We start from the raw sequence: 16,830 nt of genomic DNA, 5'->3' as shown, positions 1-16,830 counted from the left end.
ACAGCTACTTAAGAGGGCTCAGAAGGGGCCACACTTCCCGAGGAGGCTGAGGACCTTAACCAGCTGCATCAACATGTGGTAGGGCAGCACTACTATCATGATGACGTCTGAAGAGACTGGTGAAGGTGGCTGAGAAGATCACCAGGGCTCTACTGAACATCTCTGCAGAGCATCTACTGGTGTAGTGTCCATGGGAGAGCTGCCTCCATCTACAAGGACCCCCACTCACCCCCAACACAGACTGTTCACACTTTTATGGGTGAAAGTCTTGCAGATTTAGGTCGACCATCACGACGTATCGTATCTTTATTTGAAGGTTCTGCTATCAGTGTTAATTTCTATGTGCTGTTTAAAGTTTTGTGGTGGAAAACGAACGTCAGATAAAGATGCATCGCTACGTACTACAGAATTTTACAGAGATTCATATAAATTTGCCTGATGATGACATTTTAACCGGTGATACAGTCAAAGTAATAATAACTGGAATAGTGTGACCTTCGAGTGCACCTGCACAACATTAATTCAAAAAGCCAGAGCCGAAAGTGAAGGTGTTCTTAATATAATAGAGCTAATGCTAGTTTTTAAATTCTTTTGAAATGCTTTCTGATTGAACTTTTGAAAAGCACCTTAAAGACATTCCACACTGACATTCTTCTGGGAAACCTCGATGTCTCCACAGCGAGTCATGCCGTCTTACCGTTCACGTTGCCCAGGTGGAAGTATCCATCGACCAGAGAGGCTCCGTTGTTGAAGTGCTGGGTCATGTGATCCAGCCAGTTGGCCTCCACCCCTTTGACCCCTTCGTCACAGTTTTGAACCCGCAGAGGCACCTTGACGGTGTAGTACTTCACCTGGCCCTCACGGACCGGCGGGTGGTTGTACAGAGCCAGCAGATCCACCCCTGTTACAAAAAAGACAGAAAACCAAACTCAGACGCTGGTGTCATGTTGTAAGAGTTGTGACAGTACAAATGTAAGTCTTGTATTTTACTTTATCATTACTGAACCGCTGCCGAGCAGTGGCGAGAATCCAGAGTGTTACTTGGCTCAGTGTGGAGGAGAACTCCCCCCCCCGCTTCAGCTGCGAGACGTTGGATGAAATGAGCCGTGGAGTTCTAAACATGTCTAATGTTTGCTTTGACGTAAAGAATTGTATACGGCTTTCAGTTAACGACTGCTTTGGAGCAACTCGAGTTCCCCCTTTTTCAAGTCTCAAAGCAGCACAGTAATAATAATAATGATTTGGAAGTACATTTATTTCCTTTCGAGATACCAGGGGGAAACTCAATTGATGTGTTGACAAGCCAAGAAATGTTGGCCTCCTTGTTGGTTTTTCATGGTCATCGGCCACAGCAAATAACCATTTGTGTTCTTTTATGTTCTCAGCTCAAGCTTTATTTTCTGGTCCTGTGAAAGATGTAGGAGATGAAATTTGTTCCGTATGAAGTTAGTGTGAAACGAAGAGCTCCATGAAGTGGATGGTTTGCATGGGTCATTTATTCTATGTGAAATTTCATAGCTTCTGTTTCGGTTGTTGTGCGCAGGGAACTGTTGTGCATTGAGTCTTTTTCTTCAGGGGAAACGGTTTCTCACAGAGAATGAGCCCATTGATGAGGCTCCTGGCTTCATTTCTAGATTTACTCAAACACATAAATCGTTTGGGTCTTCAGATGTCAGTTACTGGACACGCGGGGTCACTGGAAAAGAAAAATAGAAAATAGGGGAATACAAAGAAGCATTGACACTGAAATTAGTGTTTAATTAAAAAAGTGGGAACACGGCAATAAACCTACGACCCTCCAGAGGACAAGCAGCTCCAGAAATCTGCTGCTATTGACTTATCCTTTCTGGACTTTTTGCATAATTCAAAGATGTGCGAGCTGCCGTCTGTTTCATTTCACATTTAATTTCTAGCGTTTGAGGGAAGAATAAATTACAACAGAACAGAACTTATCAACCAAAGTTCTACCTGGCAGGAACAAAAAAAAAAAAAAAAATGTAAAAAGTAAAACCAGATGAGATTCACGATGCCCCGAGCTGGACTTTTTCCAAGGACGCTGCCTCTTCAGCAACAAATGTGAACTGAATCAAAAAGCGGTTTGATCACATTCACGCTACGAGTCATCCCTCTATTCCTTTTCCCCTTTTCATGTTTTCCACAAGTGATGTAACTCCACCGATGCAGAACTTGAAAGGGGTCGTTCCATTGTAAGTTAATTCATAGGATTACCTTGAATAATGCATTAAAGGCTCTGCAGCTAGCTGTTGTTTACATCAAGTGAAATATGCATAATGCGCCGGGGTCTCTGGAGGACGGAAACAGGCTTTTGGAAACTTGCCCACAGTGCGTATGTCAGCGCTGCTCGCTCATATCACGCTAAATCAAAGTGGAAGGAGTTTTATTTGTTGTGATGTGAGTGAGTGATGCGAGTTAGGGTTCAGATCGGATCGGGCTGAAAGAAATGGAGTAACATTTTCTCCCTTTTTTTTTTTTTTCTCTCTTTCCAATGCAAATGTCAGACTGTCATTCCCCAAATGAACCAGATGGATGAGCAGAATGTGCGGCCGCCCACCCATCCATCCGCCCACACACACTTATGCATACACACATGAACACATTGGGTGCTGGTGGTGCTGGTGGTGGTGGTGCTGGGGGGGTATCATGGCAAAATCGCTTCGGTTTTTCATTTCGTCCATCCGTCCGGCAGACACCCAGGAAGAATGAATCATTTATAACCATTTCTTGTCTGGCTCTCGTCTGACTGATGTGACAGCTGGCCACCAAATTCCCTAAATCTTGTCATTTGTCACTCTTGAGAAAAGTCAAATCGTCTGCATGCCCAACCCCCCTCCCTTTTATTTTTTTGTTTTTGCCCAACCGACAACAATATGGCAAAGAACTCTTGGACGACACATGATTCAAGCATGATTCAGATTTGCCAAAACAACACATACCACATCAAGCGGTTTTACAGTTTATGTGCACGATGCAGCTCGAAGCATTTCTGTGTCTCACGGAGCTTTTTAAAAAAAAATTCTGTCATGTCAAGACGATTGTGTCAGAGCTCTAATTTTCTTCAACCGCAGTCTAATTAGATAAGTGACATTAAAACCACATTCAGCACAGACTGTGCCACTGCCACTGATGGAACCGTTATAAACATCCAGTAGCTAGAAACACCATTTGTTTTTTCATGCATTATATTTCATTACGGTCTAATTACACCACAATTACAGCTCTGAGGTAACTGATTCGGTCTGAGGAGTAGCTAGCTTATTCTCTAGGTCTGCAAGAGAATTTTTTATTTATTTATTTTTTTTCCAAAGGAAGTACACAGAAAGCTCAGAGGATTTTTAGTTCCTTGCCTCAGGGTGGTTTGAGTCCGTCAGGAGAGGGGAGAAATGCCAGAATATGAGATAAGATAAGGAAACTGGCCTCTGATGTCCATCATGGTGGGCGGTAAGATAATAGTAGGTCAAACTGGATGCGCGTTTCATTTGGCATTCTTGACTATTTCAGAAATAACTTTTGGCATTTGATTCAAAGCGTGTCTGAATATGCACGGTGCATTTTTAAAATTTTTTTTTTTAGTCAAACTGGGTCGTGATTGGCTGGATCCACTGCTGCTGTGTATCGTAAAGGGAGACAATAAACTGGGCAGAGAAGCTGATCGCTGCAAGGCCAAGCTACACACTAAATACTCCCTTTAGTTCACGTAGGATTCACACTAAAAAAAAATGAAAGTAAAAATTCTGCACAGCAGCAGATGATAATGTAGCACGTCTCATTTCTTCCCACGTACATGAGACCGAACCCAAACTATGACACGAAAGAGATACTACAACAAGGCCTCGTAATTTCCCCTGTGCCAGCTGCACCGGAGCAGATTGTGAGGAAGAACTAAAGGCTAAGTAATCTTTGATCTCCCAGAAACTCCATTAGCAACAACATAAATCTCTAAAAAGAGCCTCTAGCCAAGTTCCTCCTGCAGGACCCCGCTGCCGTGCTACAGTGGCCTGTAAATGACACTACACAACATAATAAAAGCAGGACTGCGGTGTCACCTGGCCTCCAGCCAAGAACAAGATTTGAAAGCAAGAAACGTCACCTCTACGGGGAAATAACTCTACGTTTTATAATCACTGTGGTCATTTTTCTCCTTTAATGTCCTAATGAGCTAATATTTATAGCCACGGCCGAGCCTCCTGAAATCAGAGACACGCACAGACGCAGCCACACATACGACTCAAACCTTTGAACATAATCGCTTTAATTCATTAATGACGACAGACGGCAAACAGCTGAGCCTTTCAGAATAAAGTTTGTGCCTCTAACAGGAAAATGAGCACATGAACGTCATTAGGACATTGGGAAGCTTATCATCCAGACGACGAGGACGGCGTCCTCAGCGGTGGCGTGATCTCGGCCCCGGGTCGGCTCTCCAACGTGACATGTTTCATTTCAGCGTTTCTATAATCTAAGGAGCTGATCCCATGAGAGCACGGATGAGACTGATCACAAGGATAAAACCAGGCTGCAGAGAAGTCTCCTAAATCTGATGGATAGGGGTTGAGATTACACCACTGAGAAAGTGACTTTTGATGAATATCTCTTACATCTAAACACCCCGTGCGTATTTTTGATCTACTCTGGGGGACGGGGGTTCTTTGTGTGTCTAACTGTGTTTGTTTGTAGCATAGGCTTAATTTCAGGCGCTAACCTGAACCTAACCAGAGCTTTATTAAGAAATGAATGGTATGAATGGGGCGTCATAATTTGAAAAAGATGCAGATCGTGTTAACTTTGAACTTTGAACAATGAAACCGGGAGTGAGATCTCTTAATAAAACACAAATTACTCAGTTTAGGTAGAAAACATTGCAGCCGGTTTGTATACAGGCTATACATATCTGCAGCTCACAGTGTGTAACGTATGTATCCAAGAATAAAGATTTCAATGTTATTTTCGACTGTTTTTCTTAGTGACGTCATCAGAGACTCGATTTGAGTCACGTTCAGTCAACTTTAAAAAGTTGTGCAACCCATGAAACCAGGAAACTTGCCATTCTTTTCATGCATGACTTCATTCGGTATTGAAATACCTAAACGAATTGATATGGTGTCCTGCTATGGACACTGCTAGAAAATAGATTAATAGAGTTAAGCAGAAATGTTTCCTACGTGTGTGTCATGTTACATAATCCTGGCGTCATTTCAGCTTTATGCTCATGCAAATTATTAGCATCTGAAAGTACGCTCAGCTGTCACGACCATGACACGTTGCCCAGAATCCGTTTCCCTTTAAGCCATCTAAGCATTCGAATCTTCAAACTTAAAGGCTCTGTCTCCATCCAGAGCTCCGGGCCTCGGCGACGGTGTTCCTCGTTCCGCTTTAATCCGCGGACTTCGCTGCCAACACTTGCTCCGCGTTCACCTCGAGATCTTAAGGATTAGCTGCGACAAGCCAGCGGCAGCAGAGACTCTTGGGCGTCCTCGGCAGACTGGGCATTAGCAGAGAGGGACACGGGAGCTTGGCAGCCTCCTCCTGCCGCCCTGGCTGGCTGCTGGCTGCTGGTTGCACGGATTCAGGGGGGATGATGGTGGGGGCAGAGAGAGCTGTGAAGCTGAGGGAGGTGGAGGACGAGGCAGTGGGGGGATTATCTCACTGCAAAATGCACTGTGGGGAGGCCCAGATGGACCAGTGGGCTGTGGCTCTGCTGCGATGCCAAGAGTGTGTTTCCGTGCACGAGTACATTCACGTGAAACAAACCTAGAACTGGGAGCTTTGAACCTGATCATTCTGCACATGAAGATATGCATTACACACACACGGAGGTTAACACTCCCACTGGGGCTGGTGCACAGTTTGCACGCAGCACTGATGGATTTCACAAGCAGGTTTCTGTGAAAGGACGGGAGACTGCAGGATGAGGGGGTTGTGGGGGGGGTGTGGGGTGGGGAGTGTAAGCGGTGGGTGTCTCCATCTGTTAATCCGAAACGCTCAAATAAAGCCGAAAACTATAAATGTCTGAGCTGATTTCAACAGCGATTCCTGCTTTAAAGGGGGCCGTCATGAATAACTCATGGAGGCACGGCTCCCTTTGCTGGGAAACAGGGACGTGAAATGTGCAGCTTCCGAAAAAGCAAAAGAAGAAAAAAAAAAAAAAAAAATGCTGTGGTGAATTTCACAGACTCAACGCTTCATCAGCTGAGTGTGAATTTAGCTTGCACCACCGCAGCCGTAAGACGATTCCCTTTTGTGTAACCGATAGAGAGGATTATATCCCAAGGCGGCGCGTTGTTGTGTAACATTGAGGCAATCGCAGGAAATGACACCTCCGCAGTCGCCAACTGTTCTTCGGGAGACGACTCGACTCCGTTCTCTAGTCAAACAGCCAAAAGGTACGGCCCTCGCATGAAAAACAGAGTTACTCCCAGGTCTCCCAGACACGCAGACAGATACCGGCTGCAGATTAGAAGCTGTCAGTTAGAAAGCTGCAGTTTACAGACGATCCTCCCGACGGCCGGATTCAACCCGGAGCAAATTCACAGCCGCTCCGGTGTCGACTGGTTGGAAGGAAGGAGCTAACGGGTCCGAATGAAACCCAAAATCTATTAAAGTTTCAGCTAATTACTCTGACAAACGCTTCACGGTGAAATGTATCCAGTTCAACAGGCTGAGTTACGCTAACGCCGACTCGGTGGCTTCTCGCAGTTTGAAGCTCTGACCTTTAATTATCTTCATTATCACTCCCTCATTAGGCCCCTCTGTGTAATTTGTAAGCGTAGCTGTGCGGCGGGTCACGTGTCAGTCCGACTTAAGAGTCTCGTCAAGTGTGAAATCGCTGCAAAGTTTTGAAAGTTTGACCTTTAATTACGGGGTCCCCATCAGACCAATTAGTCGCGTTAACTTTAAAAAGGTCCAGTTACCCGAATAACGAAGCTATTTATTTACTCAGCTGGTCCAACGTGACGCAGAGACTTGTAAATACCTGGAGATGAGTGTTTCTCCGAGGAGATGGAGACGGTTTTAATTTTGGGAAAACGTGTTTTAAAATGTGTCTTTTTGGAAGAAGGTCAGAATATTAGTCTGGGGTCTGTGCATTTTTTGGTATTTAAAGTTTGTTAACTGGAAAAACAACTGTTGTTTCTTTTATTCTGTACCCTAAAACTAAATGAAGGTTAATATTAGACATGATTTTCTTTCTTCTGGAGTGATTTAAAAAATAAAAGTGCAACAAGCCAAAAAAAACAACAATGAAACAGGAAGTAGTTTTCACCATTTGGAGTTAAATAAACTCACAAGACAAAAAAAATCAACCATATACGTTGCATCAGAAAGTCTAAAATTAAATCTGATTATTGTTCCAGAGTCTTGTCCGTGCTCCATTTAGACCAACAGACAGTCTTCTTCTTGACCGACAAAAAAATTCTACATTCACAGGAATCAGTTATCTTCTGTTTTCTCGTTTAGTTCTCTTTGTGTTTTCTTTTGTCACACATTAAAGGACGGAAGGTGAATTTACTGAGATTTAGGTTCAGCCCATAAAAGACGCCTCTGCTCTTGGCTGTATATTCCTCCAACGTATTCAGCTCCTAGATGGACCCTTCTGTCCATTAACTCATGATGAAATGATTTGATTGGCCCAGCAGATCTTAGCCAGAGGACAATCAGTTCCCAACGGGGAGACTCCAGACAAATGTCCAGGCCGGCTTCAAGGCTAATTTGCTGTGACATTAGATGAAAAGTAGAGTCCTCTACGTTCCTAATTAACATGATTTCTGCTTCCATCATCATTTCCCTTTGTCTAGCGTACAGCGGTAACCATGGAGACCACTCACCATCACCTCTCCGCAGCCTGTATCTCGGCCTCTCCTTTGTCTCCGTGCCGCTGTCCTTATTGTTATTGTGATGAGGCGAGTCCTCCTCCGTCAGCTCCTCGCTGTGCTCCGGATCTCCCTCCGACACGGGAGACGCAGCGGACGAGACCTCGTCCTGGGCGCCCTCCTCCTTCCCGTCGCTCTGGCTCTGGCTCTGGCTCTGACTCTTCTCCCCGCTCGGCGCTCCTTCCCCGGCCTCGGCGTTTTCGGCCTGAGCTCCCGGCTCCGCGTGATTCCTGGGGCTCGAGGGGTCCGAGGGGCTGCAGCTGCCCAGGGAGCCGAGCACGGAGCTGGGGCTGGAGTGCAGGGACAGGGAGGGCGTGTCTGGTTCTCTGATCCGGGTGCACGGGGCTCCATATGGCTCCTGGACAAACCCCACAAACATCACGCCCTGGTCTGCAGCATCCTGTATCTGCTGATGGAAGCAAGAAAAAAGAGAGTTAAAAACTGAAATTAAATATGATTAAAATTATTTTTTTGCTTCATATTTAATGGTTGTTCCTAATTTAATGGCATCACTGGACCCTTTATTCTTGATAACAGTTTTTCATACCAAATGTAAATTGATTTAAAGGTCAGTTTATAGTTTGATTAAACTGAATGCACTTTATATTAGTCATGTTTTCACAGCTGCTGTGGAAGTTTTATTTCTGGTGCAACTTCTTCCAGGATGAAGCATGAGGCGAGGAATGAAATATGAAGTGATAAAAACACAACGTCATCCGCAGCGTTTAACTTTATTGAATCAACATGTTTGTCCGTCAGTTTCTTTGCCACCTTTGTCTCTGCGCTCACTCTTCTCAGGGGTTTCAGGCTCTGGGTTTGGTAACGCATCTTGACACAATTTGGATTTTTTTTTTTTTTTTTTTTTTACTGACGCTGTTTAAATCAAATTGAATTAAATTGAACTGAATTTATGCAACAATGGGTTGATTGTAAAGTGAGTTTCCACAGACGGCCAAAGATGTGTCAGACTGAATTTTGGAGATATAAATATTATTTTGCAGTCATGCTAGCAGCAACAACAGTGGTGCTATGAGCTAAACGCTAAGGTTTATTGGCATGCTAGCATGGCAGTGCTAATATGCTGATATTTACTGCAGTTTATTATGATGACCATTTTAATTTAACCAACATGCTCGTCAGGGTCATCAAGAAACACGCCGATCAGCCATAACATTATGACCAACCTCCTAATATCGTGTAGGTTTTTCCTTCAAGCTGCTGTTTGGCTCCACAACAAACATTGTAAATATTATCACTTCTCAAGGTTCAACACTTTCACCGTTCACTACCTACTCTGTACTGTGTACAACCTCTGTGCAATATCCGACAATCATTATCTGTGCAATGCAATACTTTTTGTATAAATGCCTATACTTGTGTCCCGTTACTTGATAAGTTTAAGAAAAAGTTTTTTCTTAAACCGTTTTGGTGTTTGTATCCTGCTGCCATCAAGGAGTGTCATTGCTATGGGGTGGGGGGGCTGTGGGTCTGGTTTGGTGGGTGCTAAATGTCTAAGTAACATCTACACCAATGAATGTATGAATGTCAGCTCCAAAACTTTCCCAGCAGAACACTGAATTGTCACAAGATGGTCAACGTTATTCACTTCTCCTGTCGGTGGTCATAATGTTGTGGCTGATCGGTGTGTATACATTTAAAATGCAGTACGTCTCTTGAGGTCCCAGATAAATGTGCTCCATAAACTACAAGGTTTGAGTTCTGACCACCACATTTTCAGATCGGTTGATTAATCCGAACTAATAAACTATTTACAGCCCTAGAACATCTTCATTGTGAAGCCATGACTCAACTGAGTAAAACGCCACTGAAGCAAAAACAAAACTTTCTGAACTACTTTGAGATCAGTTTCCTTTAAATAGACGCAATGCCTTTTTTTAAATTTTTTTTTATTTTTCCTTATGGCGTTCTCTGCATCCACCGGATCTGTTATTTCTCTTCATTCCTTCCCAGCAGCTTCTCCATTCTCTCAGCTCTGATTAGATTTGAGCGGCCACTACTCCGGTAGTCTCTGTCTTCTTGCTGCATTCTGTGTCAATATTGGGGTTCTGCTCGGGCGGCCAGATTGAAACGTTAACTGTCAGGGAATGTTAATGATGGCATTCTCCATTTCTGTGCCACCCCCCTCCCCCTTCTCCTTCCCCTCCCTCCTCCCCCTCTGCCCAGGCAAACACAGCGCCCGCCTCGTTCTGGAGCCACATCGAGGGGAGAAAATAAAAATCAAATCAAATCGCAGGTTACTCACTATGAAATTAAATTGGGAAAACAGTCACATTGTTTCCAGCCATATTGTTTAATATCAACTGAATGCTCCCTGGGTGCCCCCGCATCATATTCCCCCACACCAATATGTTGAAATGGAATTGCTAAAGATAAAAGGGAGCAACTGTTGTGTCTCATTTAATGGTAATGCAGGCAGTCAGAGGGAGGAATGAATGGCCTCTGACTGTCTAATGTTGCTGCGGCTGATGCAGTAGTGGATTCAAATGGTTTGGGTTGTAATGGTTGAATATATTTTGGGGTACCATTATCATTAAAGTCCTCTTTTTTTTTTCCCTTGACAAAGTAGAAACATTCAGATTAGATTTCTATTTCCCGGGATGTACTTAGCCCCAGAGAGCAGCGCTGGAACAAATCAAGTCAAGATTACACATCAACTGCAAGTTTAACCAAAATCACAAAATATTAAATGTGTAATATTCAAAAAAAGCTGCAGACAGAGCAGTGTAGGGATTTGGAGAGAGAGATCATATTACTCCAATTTAAACTTCTGTTCATTGGCTTCCACCCAGAATGGAATTTAAAATCCTCCTCCATCATAGCTCCATCTTCTCTCAAATACCTCATAGAGTCACATCACTTCGGTAGATTGCTTTCCTCTGTGCTTCCTAGAGTCTGAGACACCCTCTATACGTTCTAAGTTGTGCCCGGTTCAAGTCCAACCTCTCCGGCCGCACTCACTAAATCAAGGTCCTATTGCTCCCAACCATTCCCTGTCACATCCGGCGTCCCTCAAGGCTCTGTCCCAGGACCACTCCTCTTCCTTATTAACACGCTTCCAGTTTGGCCACATCCTCAGAAATCAGCTTTCATTGCTATGCCGACGACACCCAACTCTACCTCTCCACCAAACCCACCTCCCTCTGTGACTGTCTAAAGGAACTCCAGCTCTGGTTCACACACACACAACTTCCTGAAACCACACAGTAATAAGACTGAAATCTAATTTAGTTACAACAGAATTCCCCCTGTCCAAATCCCACAAGATCTCACTTCCCCTCAGCAACACAATTTCCGCCCAAGTCAAGAGTCTTGGCGTTATTCTTGAGTCACACTTTCACTACAGCCCCACATTAACCAAATCGCCAGGACCGCCTGCTTCCACCTTCGCTCTATCGACCGACTCCACCCCTCTATCACATCCAAATCCACCACCATCTACTCCCTGGTCACATCCCACCTTGGCTACCCTGCTCTCCCGTCTCCGCTTCAAATCATTTCACAAGCTATTGTATAGTTTAGGTCTAGGGTGCTGAGGATCTTCTCTAGATGGTCTGAGCACCTGTCCTCTACTTTAGAATAGAAAATCTTTATTTGTCCCACAGCTGGGAAATTGCAGTTTGCATAGTGCCGAAAAGCAACAACAACAAAGAGTGGATTGTTGCTTTCTTCTCTCTCCTGCATGCATTCATATGCTACCACTGTACAGGATGTTATTAGCTGTCCCTCTCTGTATCCATCTACCTAAAATTAAGTTTTTCCTAAGTGCTTGCTCTGAGGGTTTCATGCTGTGGGTGCGGTCGAGCATCTTGAGATAATTTGCCGCTATATAAACAGAATTCAATTGAGTTGATCTCAATAGGTTTGATTGTAAATTTAATTTCTTAAGTTTGGCAGATATGTCAGGGTGAATTTTAGAGAAATAAATATTATTCTGCAGTCATGCAGAGCAACAGCTCTGGCAAGATGCACTAAAGAACAGCGAAGCTTTAAGCTAAATGCTTTGTTAGCATGCTAAGATGCTGTGATATTTATTTCAGCTCATGCTGCAAACTAGACATTGGTTTGTGAATCAGTTGCACATACACTGAAGATTTAGACGAATTCAGACCTATCTGTAATGTCATGTGAATAAAAACGAGTCAGTTCTGGTACGCCTCATTGCAACAAAGCACATTTTTCCTCCTAAGAGTCACAAGAACAATCCACCAGACATCTAGAATATTTCCATCAGATGGACGGATGTAACCATAAAGTCACAAAGTAACTTGTAACACTAGTTAATACTACAAACACAGCATCAATCCAGAGAGTGAGGCAAACATCGCAATGGATGCTTTGTGTTTTAGATTCCTCTTGACTGTGCATATTACCCAGAGAGGTTCTCAGCTTGCAGGAACATCAACTAACTAGTGGAATTTCTCATCTCCTTAATGCATTTCAGATCATCAGCAGAGTCGCGTGCCAAGGTAGCGTTGGTATGAAGCAAATCGCCTGCTGTAATCATTTTAGAACCACTCAACTAAGTGAAGAAGAACAGCCGTCCATCACCTCCTATAAAAATCCGTTCAGATTAGAGCCCATATCAATCCTTCCTAAAGTTCGTCTCAGCATCATGTGCTGGATGAGACAAACTGAGACCAGGAAGAAGAAGAAGAAGAAGAAGAAGAAGAAGAAGAAGAAGAAAAAGAAAAGGCACAAGAAATGGATGTTAGACTTTGGTCTAATGAGTCTTAACGCGAGTTGTAGAGGAAGTGTAACGGTGCATGTGCAGTTCAGAAAACGAAGCGTGAAGCTGAATTTGAGGCGACACTTAACCAGCGAGGCTCCCACAACGTCCTGCAGAGACACAATGTCCCACCTGGTCTGAGCTCAGTGGGACCGTCGTTAGGTTTTCAGCCAGATAAGCTCCGGGTCTAGAGGTGGTGAAGCTGATTGGAGTGTTGCAAAGAATCCAAAATAACTTATTTTTGCGTTGTCTACACTACGCTCTGCATTGCTGGATACAGTAAATCTACTGCTGACACCATCAAGCTGGAAGATCTGTCCACACTTTTGACTTGTGCTGTATGTATCGCACAGTTTGGAATAAGATTTAGTTTTAATTAAATCCCTGATGAGGGGGGATTAAAAGAGCAAAACCTGGGTGTTAAATGGTTTATTGAAACCTGTGCATTCTCCGGGTACAATAAAGTAAACAGAGGATGAAATTTAAATCTCTCTGAATCAAAACTGAGCAAACAGACGGAGTCAGGTCAGGTCAGGGAGACACCAGGCTCCGAGGTCGTTAGTTTTCATTAACCGAAACCATGCAGAGCACAAAGTTGATGAAAAATATTCTGGGAGTAGCTTCCCTCCCCTCATATTGCCACCAGAATATCAACATCCTATGGCGCAAAACCCATTTCAGTTTTGACTTGAAACCACATTTCCTATTTCCCCGTTGTAAGTTATTAAAGTGGCACCAGGAGGAGGTGTCTGAAGGTCAAGATGAAAACCCCGGAGAGACTGAGAGCGCAGACAGAGCGGGGGTAGAGATGACAGAGGGAGAAGCTAAAGGGATAATGACAGACTGAGACGGTGACAGAGAGAAAGGAAAGAAAATGAGATACAGAAAGAAAAACTGAGGGAGGAACACAATCGAAGAGACAGAGAGAAGCTGGGGAGATCGGACTTCTTTGCTCTCTCTTCTACCACTCATCCATGTCCACTTTCCTTTTAATAGATTTCCAGAATGGCCTTCTGCTCCTCCTGCAGCAGCCACGTAGCAGCTCAGTAGATTAAAATGATAACCAACAGTAATGAGGTCCTACAGGACTGCGGCTGCATGACTAATCGAAGGGCAAAGTGTGCAGAAGGGTCCAGGAGCGAGGCTTGAAAGGCCCGGCATCGCGGGTTGTTGATATATAGATTAGGCAGGAGGGTTGATTCACGATGACGCAGCATTACCAGCTCGCACAGGGAGGAGGGTGTGCCATATGTACATATATATATAAATATATATATGTCATCTGGCGTGCAATTTCACACAGGCTTTCTGAAGCACTTTATTCGTAACAGCGACACATGCCACGGAGCCATTTCATTATCAAATCAGTGGATGTGATTGCAGATCTCTGGCTCCCGTTAGCTGCTTTCATCACCTCATACGGAAAATACAGACGCGTCGAGCTATTTGGTTTGCTAATGAAGATTAGCCATTAAAGGAAGGACAGCTTTTAGTACATTACATTCAGGTTCGGGGGAGGGAAAGCACTTCTGGTGTAGGCAGGAGACATCGAGGCCAAGACTGATGCGTGCATTTAGTCCGACCTGAGATCCGAGAGAAGGAGTCAGGAGAGTTCGAACAGGTTAAAACCACGAGAGTGGGACGGTGTTGGATTTGTTTGGCAAACACCATGTGTTAAGTCGCTCGCTGGCACGGTATGACGGGACGGTTTACCTCTTTTACTCCCAGCATAGGCTGTTTAAAAAATCTAAACCAGCTCTGGATTCAATGCATTCATATCTAGAGATGGGTACCATTAAGGTTTTATCTGATTCCAGCGCCAAACCGGTGCTGGTGCTTAAACGGTGCCCAAAACAAATTTTATTTTTAAGGCATTTTGTGATGTGCAAGTTGAACAGAATATTAATTTAAATGCAACTAAGACTATAAATATAAATAAATGAACCAATATAACATTAAATTCACAACAAGCTGTCATATTTACTATAATAAAAACAGCAGTGTATCAACTACTCTCCTCTCCAACTCCGCTGGCATTGGGTCTGTCAGGCTTTCTAAGAAGCTACATTTCTGTGCTGATGTTTAATCAAATTCAACGTGTTATCGCCCTTGCACGATATCACCTTTGAGCTCTTGTTGCAGGTTGTCCAGTCTGCAACTTTAAAATTTTATCCTTAGACATTTAGAAGGTTCACTTCCATCCATGCAGGAGAAAAACTGACATGATGTCACATAAAGCGTCGGCATGCCAGACTTTTTTTTTTTTTGTTATTTGCTCTTTACAAATTTTACAAATAATACAAGTTATTGGTGGAAAAAAGAGCTAAGGGAGCGGAAATTAACTGAAATCTGCGTTGTTTTTCGGTCTGGTGTCATTATAGTGGAGAGTGTTGCTACTCGTTCATATCTGTTTTTATTTTATTTTTCAGGTTTCAATGAAAGACGAACATGTAGAGAATTGATTTCTGAATCTGCACGTGACTCTAGTGTCTTTAAACTTATTATTTTGGTTTTATATTTACAGCTTATAGTTGATTTGTTCCCTTCCAAACGCTAGAAGCTGCGTTAGCTGCTGTGCAGACAGACTGTTAGCAACTAGCTGGTGACAAATGCATACACCGAAAAAGAAAATAAATGACTCTGCAACTGGGTGAATATGTACAAGATAGCAGGGGCTGTTAGACAGTAATTCACAACCTGAACTTGAAGTATCGTCACCTGGTCTGTGTCTAATACTTCCATTATTTATTACATTATCCTGTGACAATTTATCCTTGTACCCTCCAAAAAAAAAATAACAAGGGCTATGTCTTGTGCTCTGCAGCTACAATAAAATACTGCAGCTAGTTACAGACAGAGCTGGTGCACAGTGTAAAGCTTTTCTCAACGCTATGGTCCAACCTGTAGCTGGAACCTTTAACCTTCCTCTCCCAAGATAAATGTGCAGACCTCCTGCACAGGAGGATTTTTGCAGAGTTTTAAACCATTTCTTGTGTGCCCATCTATTGTTTTAGTGATGAATTTCAGTCATACATAGTGTCAAATCTCATCCGGCCTTTCTTTAAAACACCAGGTTGTTGTCCTGGGGTATGGACGTAGAGTCTACAAAGTTCTAGATGCCTTTGTGGACCCTTGGGGATATGGAAAACATTTGCCACAACAGTGACGACTTATAGCCACTCCAACATGTTTTGACGAGACCAGACTCTAAAAACCAGGAGTAAACTTTCACAGTTATGGATGTTGTTAAGATATAATTATATGAGCTTAAAAGTAGATAATGTGGAGTCTACAGCTTGTTTCTGCAGCCTCTGTAATTTAATACCCAGCGGAGCGTTTACTGAGTAGTTTTACTAGTTTTACAAAGCTCAGAATTAGTGGTTCTGGCAGGTATTCGGTGTATGAGACCTGACCTAAGACCCGGGACAAGAGTGAGTCTAATCACATCAGGGTGCAGAGTGCTGCTGTATTGCTGAGCTTCTGTGTTAATATGTATAATGCACAAGTAGATCAGAGCGGAGCCGCCATCAGCTCCCAGCACGTTGTAATTATAGCAGATGAAAATGTGTTCTTTGGAGGTGAGATGCAGAGTGTGAACAGAGAACTGCAGGTAAAAAAAAGAAATAAATAAAAAAAATTACATGTATTGCTGCTCGGTAATTGGTAGCTGCTGCAGCTTGTGTTAGCCGTCTCTCTTTCTGCTCTGGTCAGTTACGCTAATCTCACTTTTGGTCGGGTCTTATTCGACTGTGCTCAAGTAATCGAACACACCAGGTCTCTACGTAAATCTGTTTGGGACGAGATAAATATTCTTGAATTAGGATTCTATGTCAAATATTGAACCTGGTGTCCGACCTGAATTTACCGCCTTGTATTTTATGATAAACTGCTACAAACTAGACCCTAATGTGACAAATATGGATTAAATTGCAGAATTTATGATTTACCAAACTTTATAGCCGAGGGTTCAGGAAAATGTTGGACCATTAGGAAGAGGGAATAAAAACAAGTCATTGACTTATCATTAATTTGCAACTGACAAACCTGCATCTTCTGTGTTTTAAATCTGTTTCAGACGTGAGAAGTAAAGCTGAAAAGTCCTTACAATGCTTCCTGCTCTCCTGCCTGAATTTGCCAATATGTAATTTATGAAAAACTGCTAAATATTACATTCTAATCTTGCGAATACTGTATATA

General features: G+C 43.3%; 1 protein-coding gene across 3 annotated transcripts in view; it reads right to left on the bottom strand.

Annotated features, from left to right (window-relative positions):
- The window catches only part of LOC125015946 (raftlin-like), a 126,564-nt gene that overhangs the window by 42,856 nt on the left and 66,878 nt on the right, over positions 1–16,830 (bottom strand). For 2 of the 3 annotated variants that reach the window (XM_047598052.1, XM_047598053.1), the window contains exons 5-6: positions 7,842–8,295; positions 698–901 (exon numbers count right to left, since the gene is read on the bottom strand). In XM_047598052.1, coding sequence (XP_047454008.1) covers positions 698–901; positions 7,842–8,295 — 658 coding nt within the window. The remainder of the gene's footprint in view (positions 1–697; positions 902–7,841; positions 8,296–16,830) is intronic. The other variant, XM_047598054.1, reaches the window with a different exon arrangement.

This window comes from Mugil cephalus, chromosome 11 (assembly GCF_022458985.1).
Source record: "Mugil cephalus isolate CIBA_MC_2020 chromosome 11, CIBA_Mcephalus_1.1, whole genome shotgun sequence".
NCBI lineage: Eukaryota > Metazoa > Chordata > Actinopteri > Mugiliformes > Mugilidae > Mugil > Mugil cephalus.
This window is presented reverse-complemented; position numbering and strand designations above follow the sequence as displayed.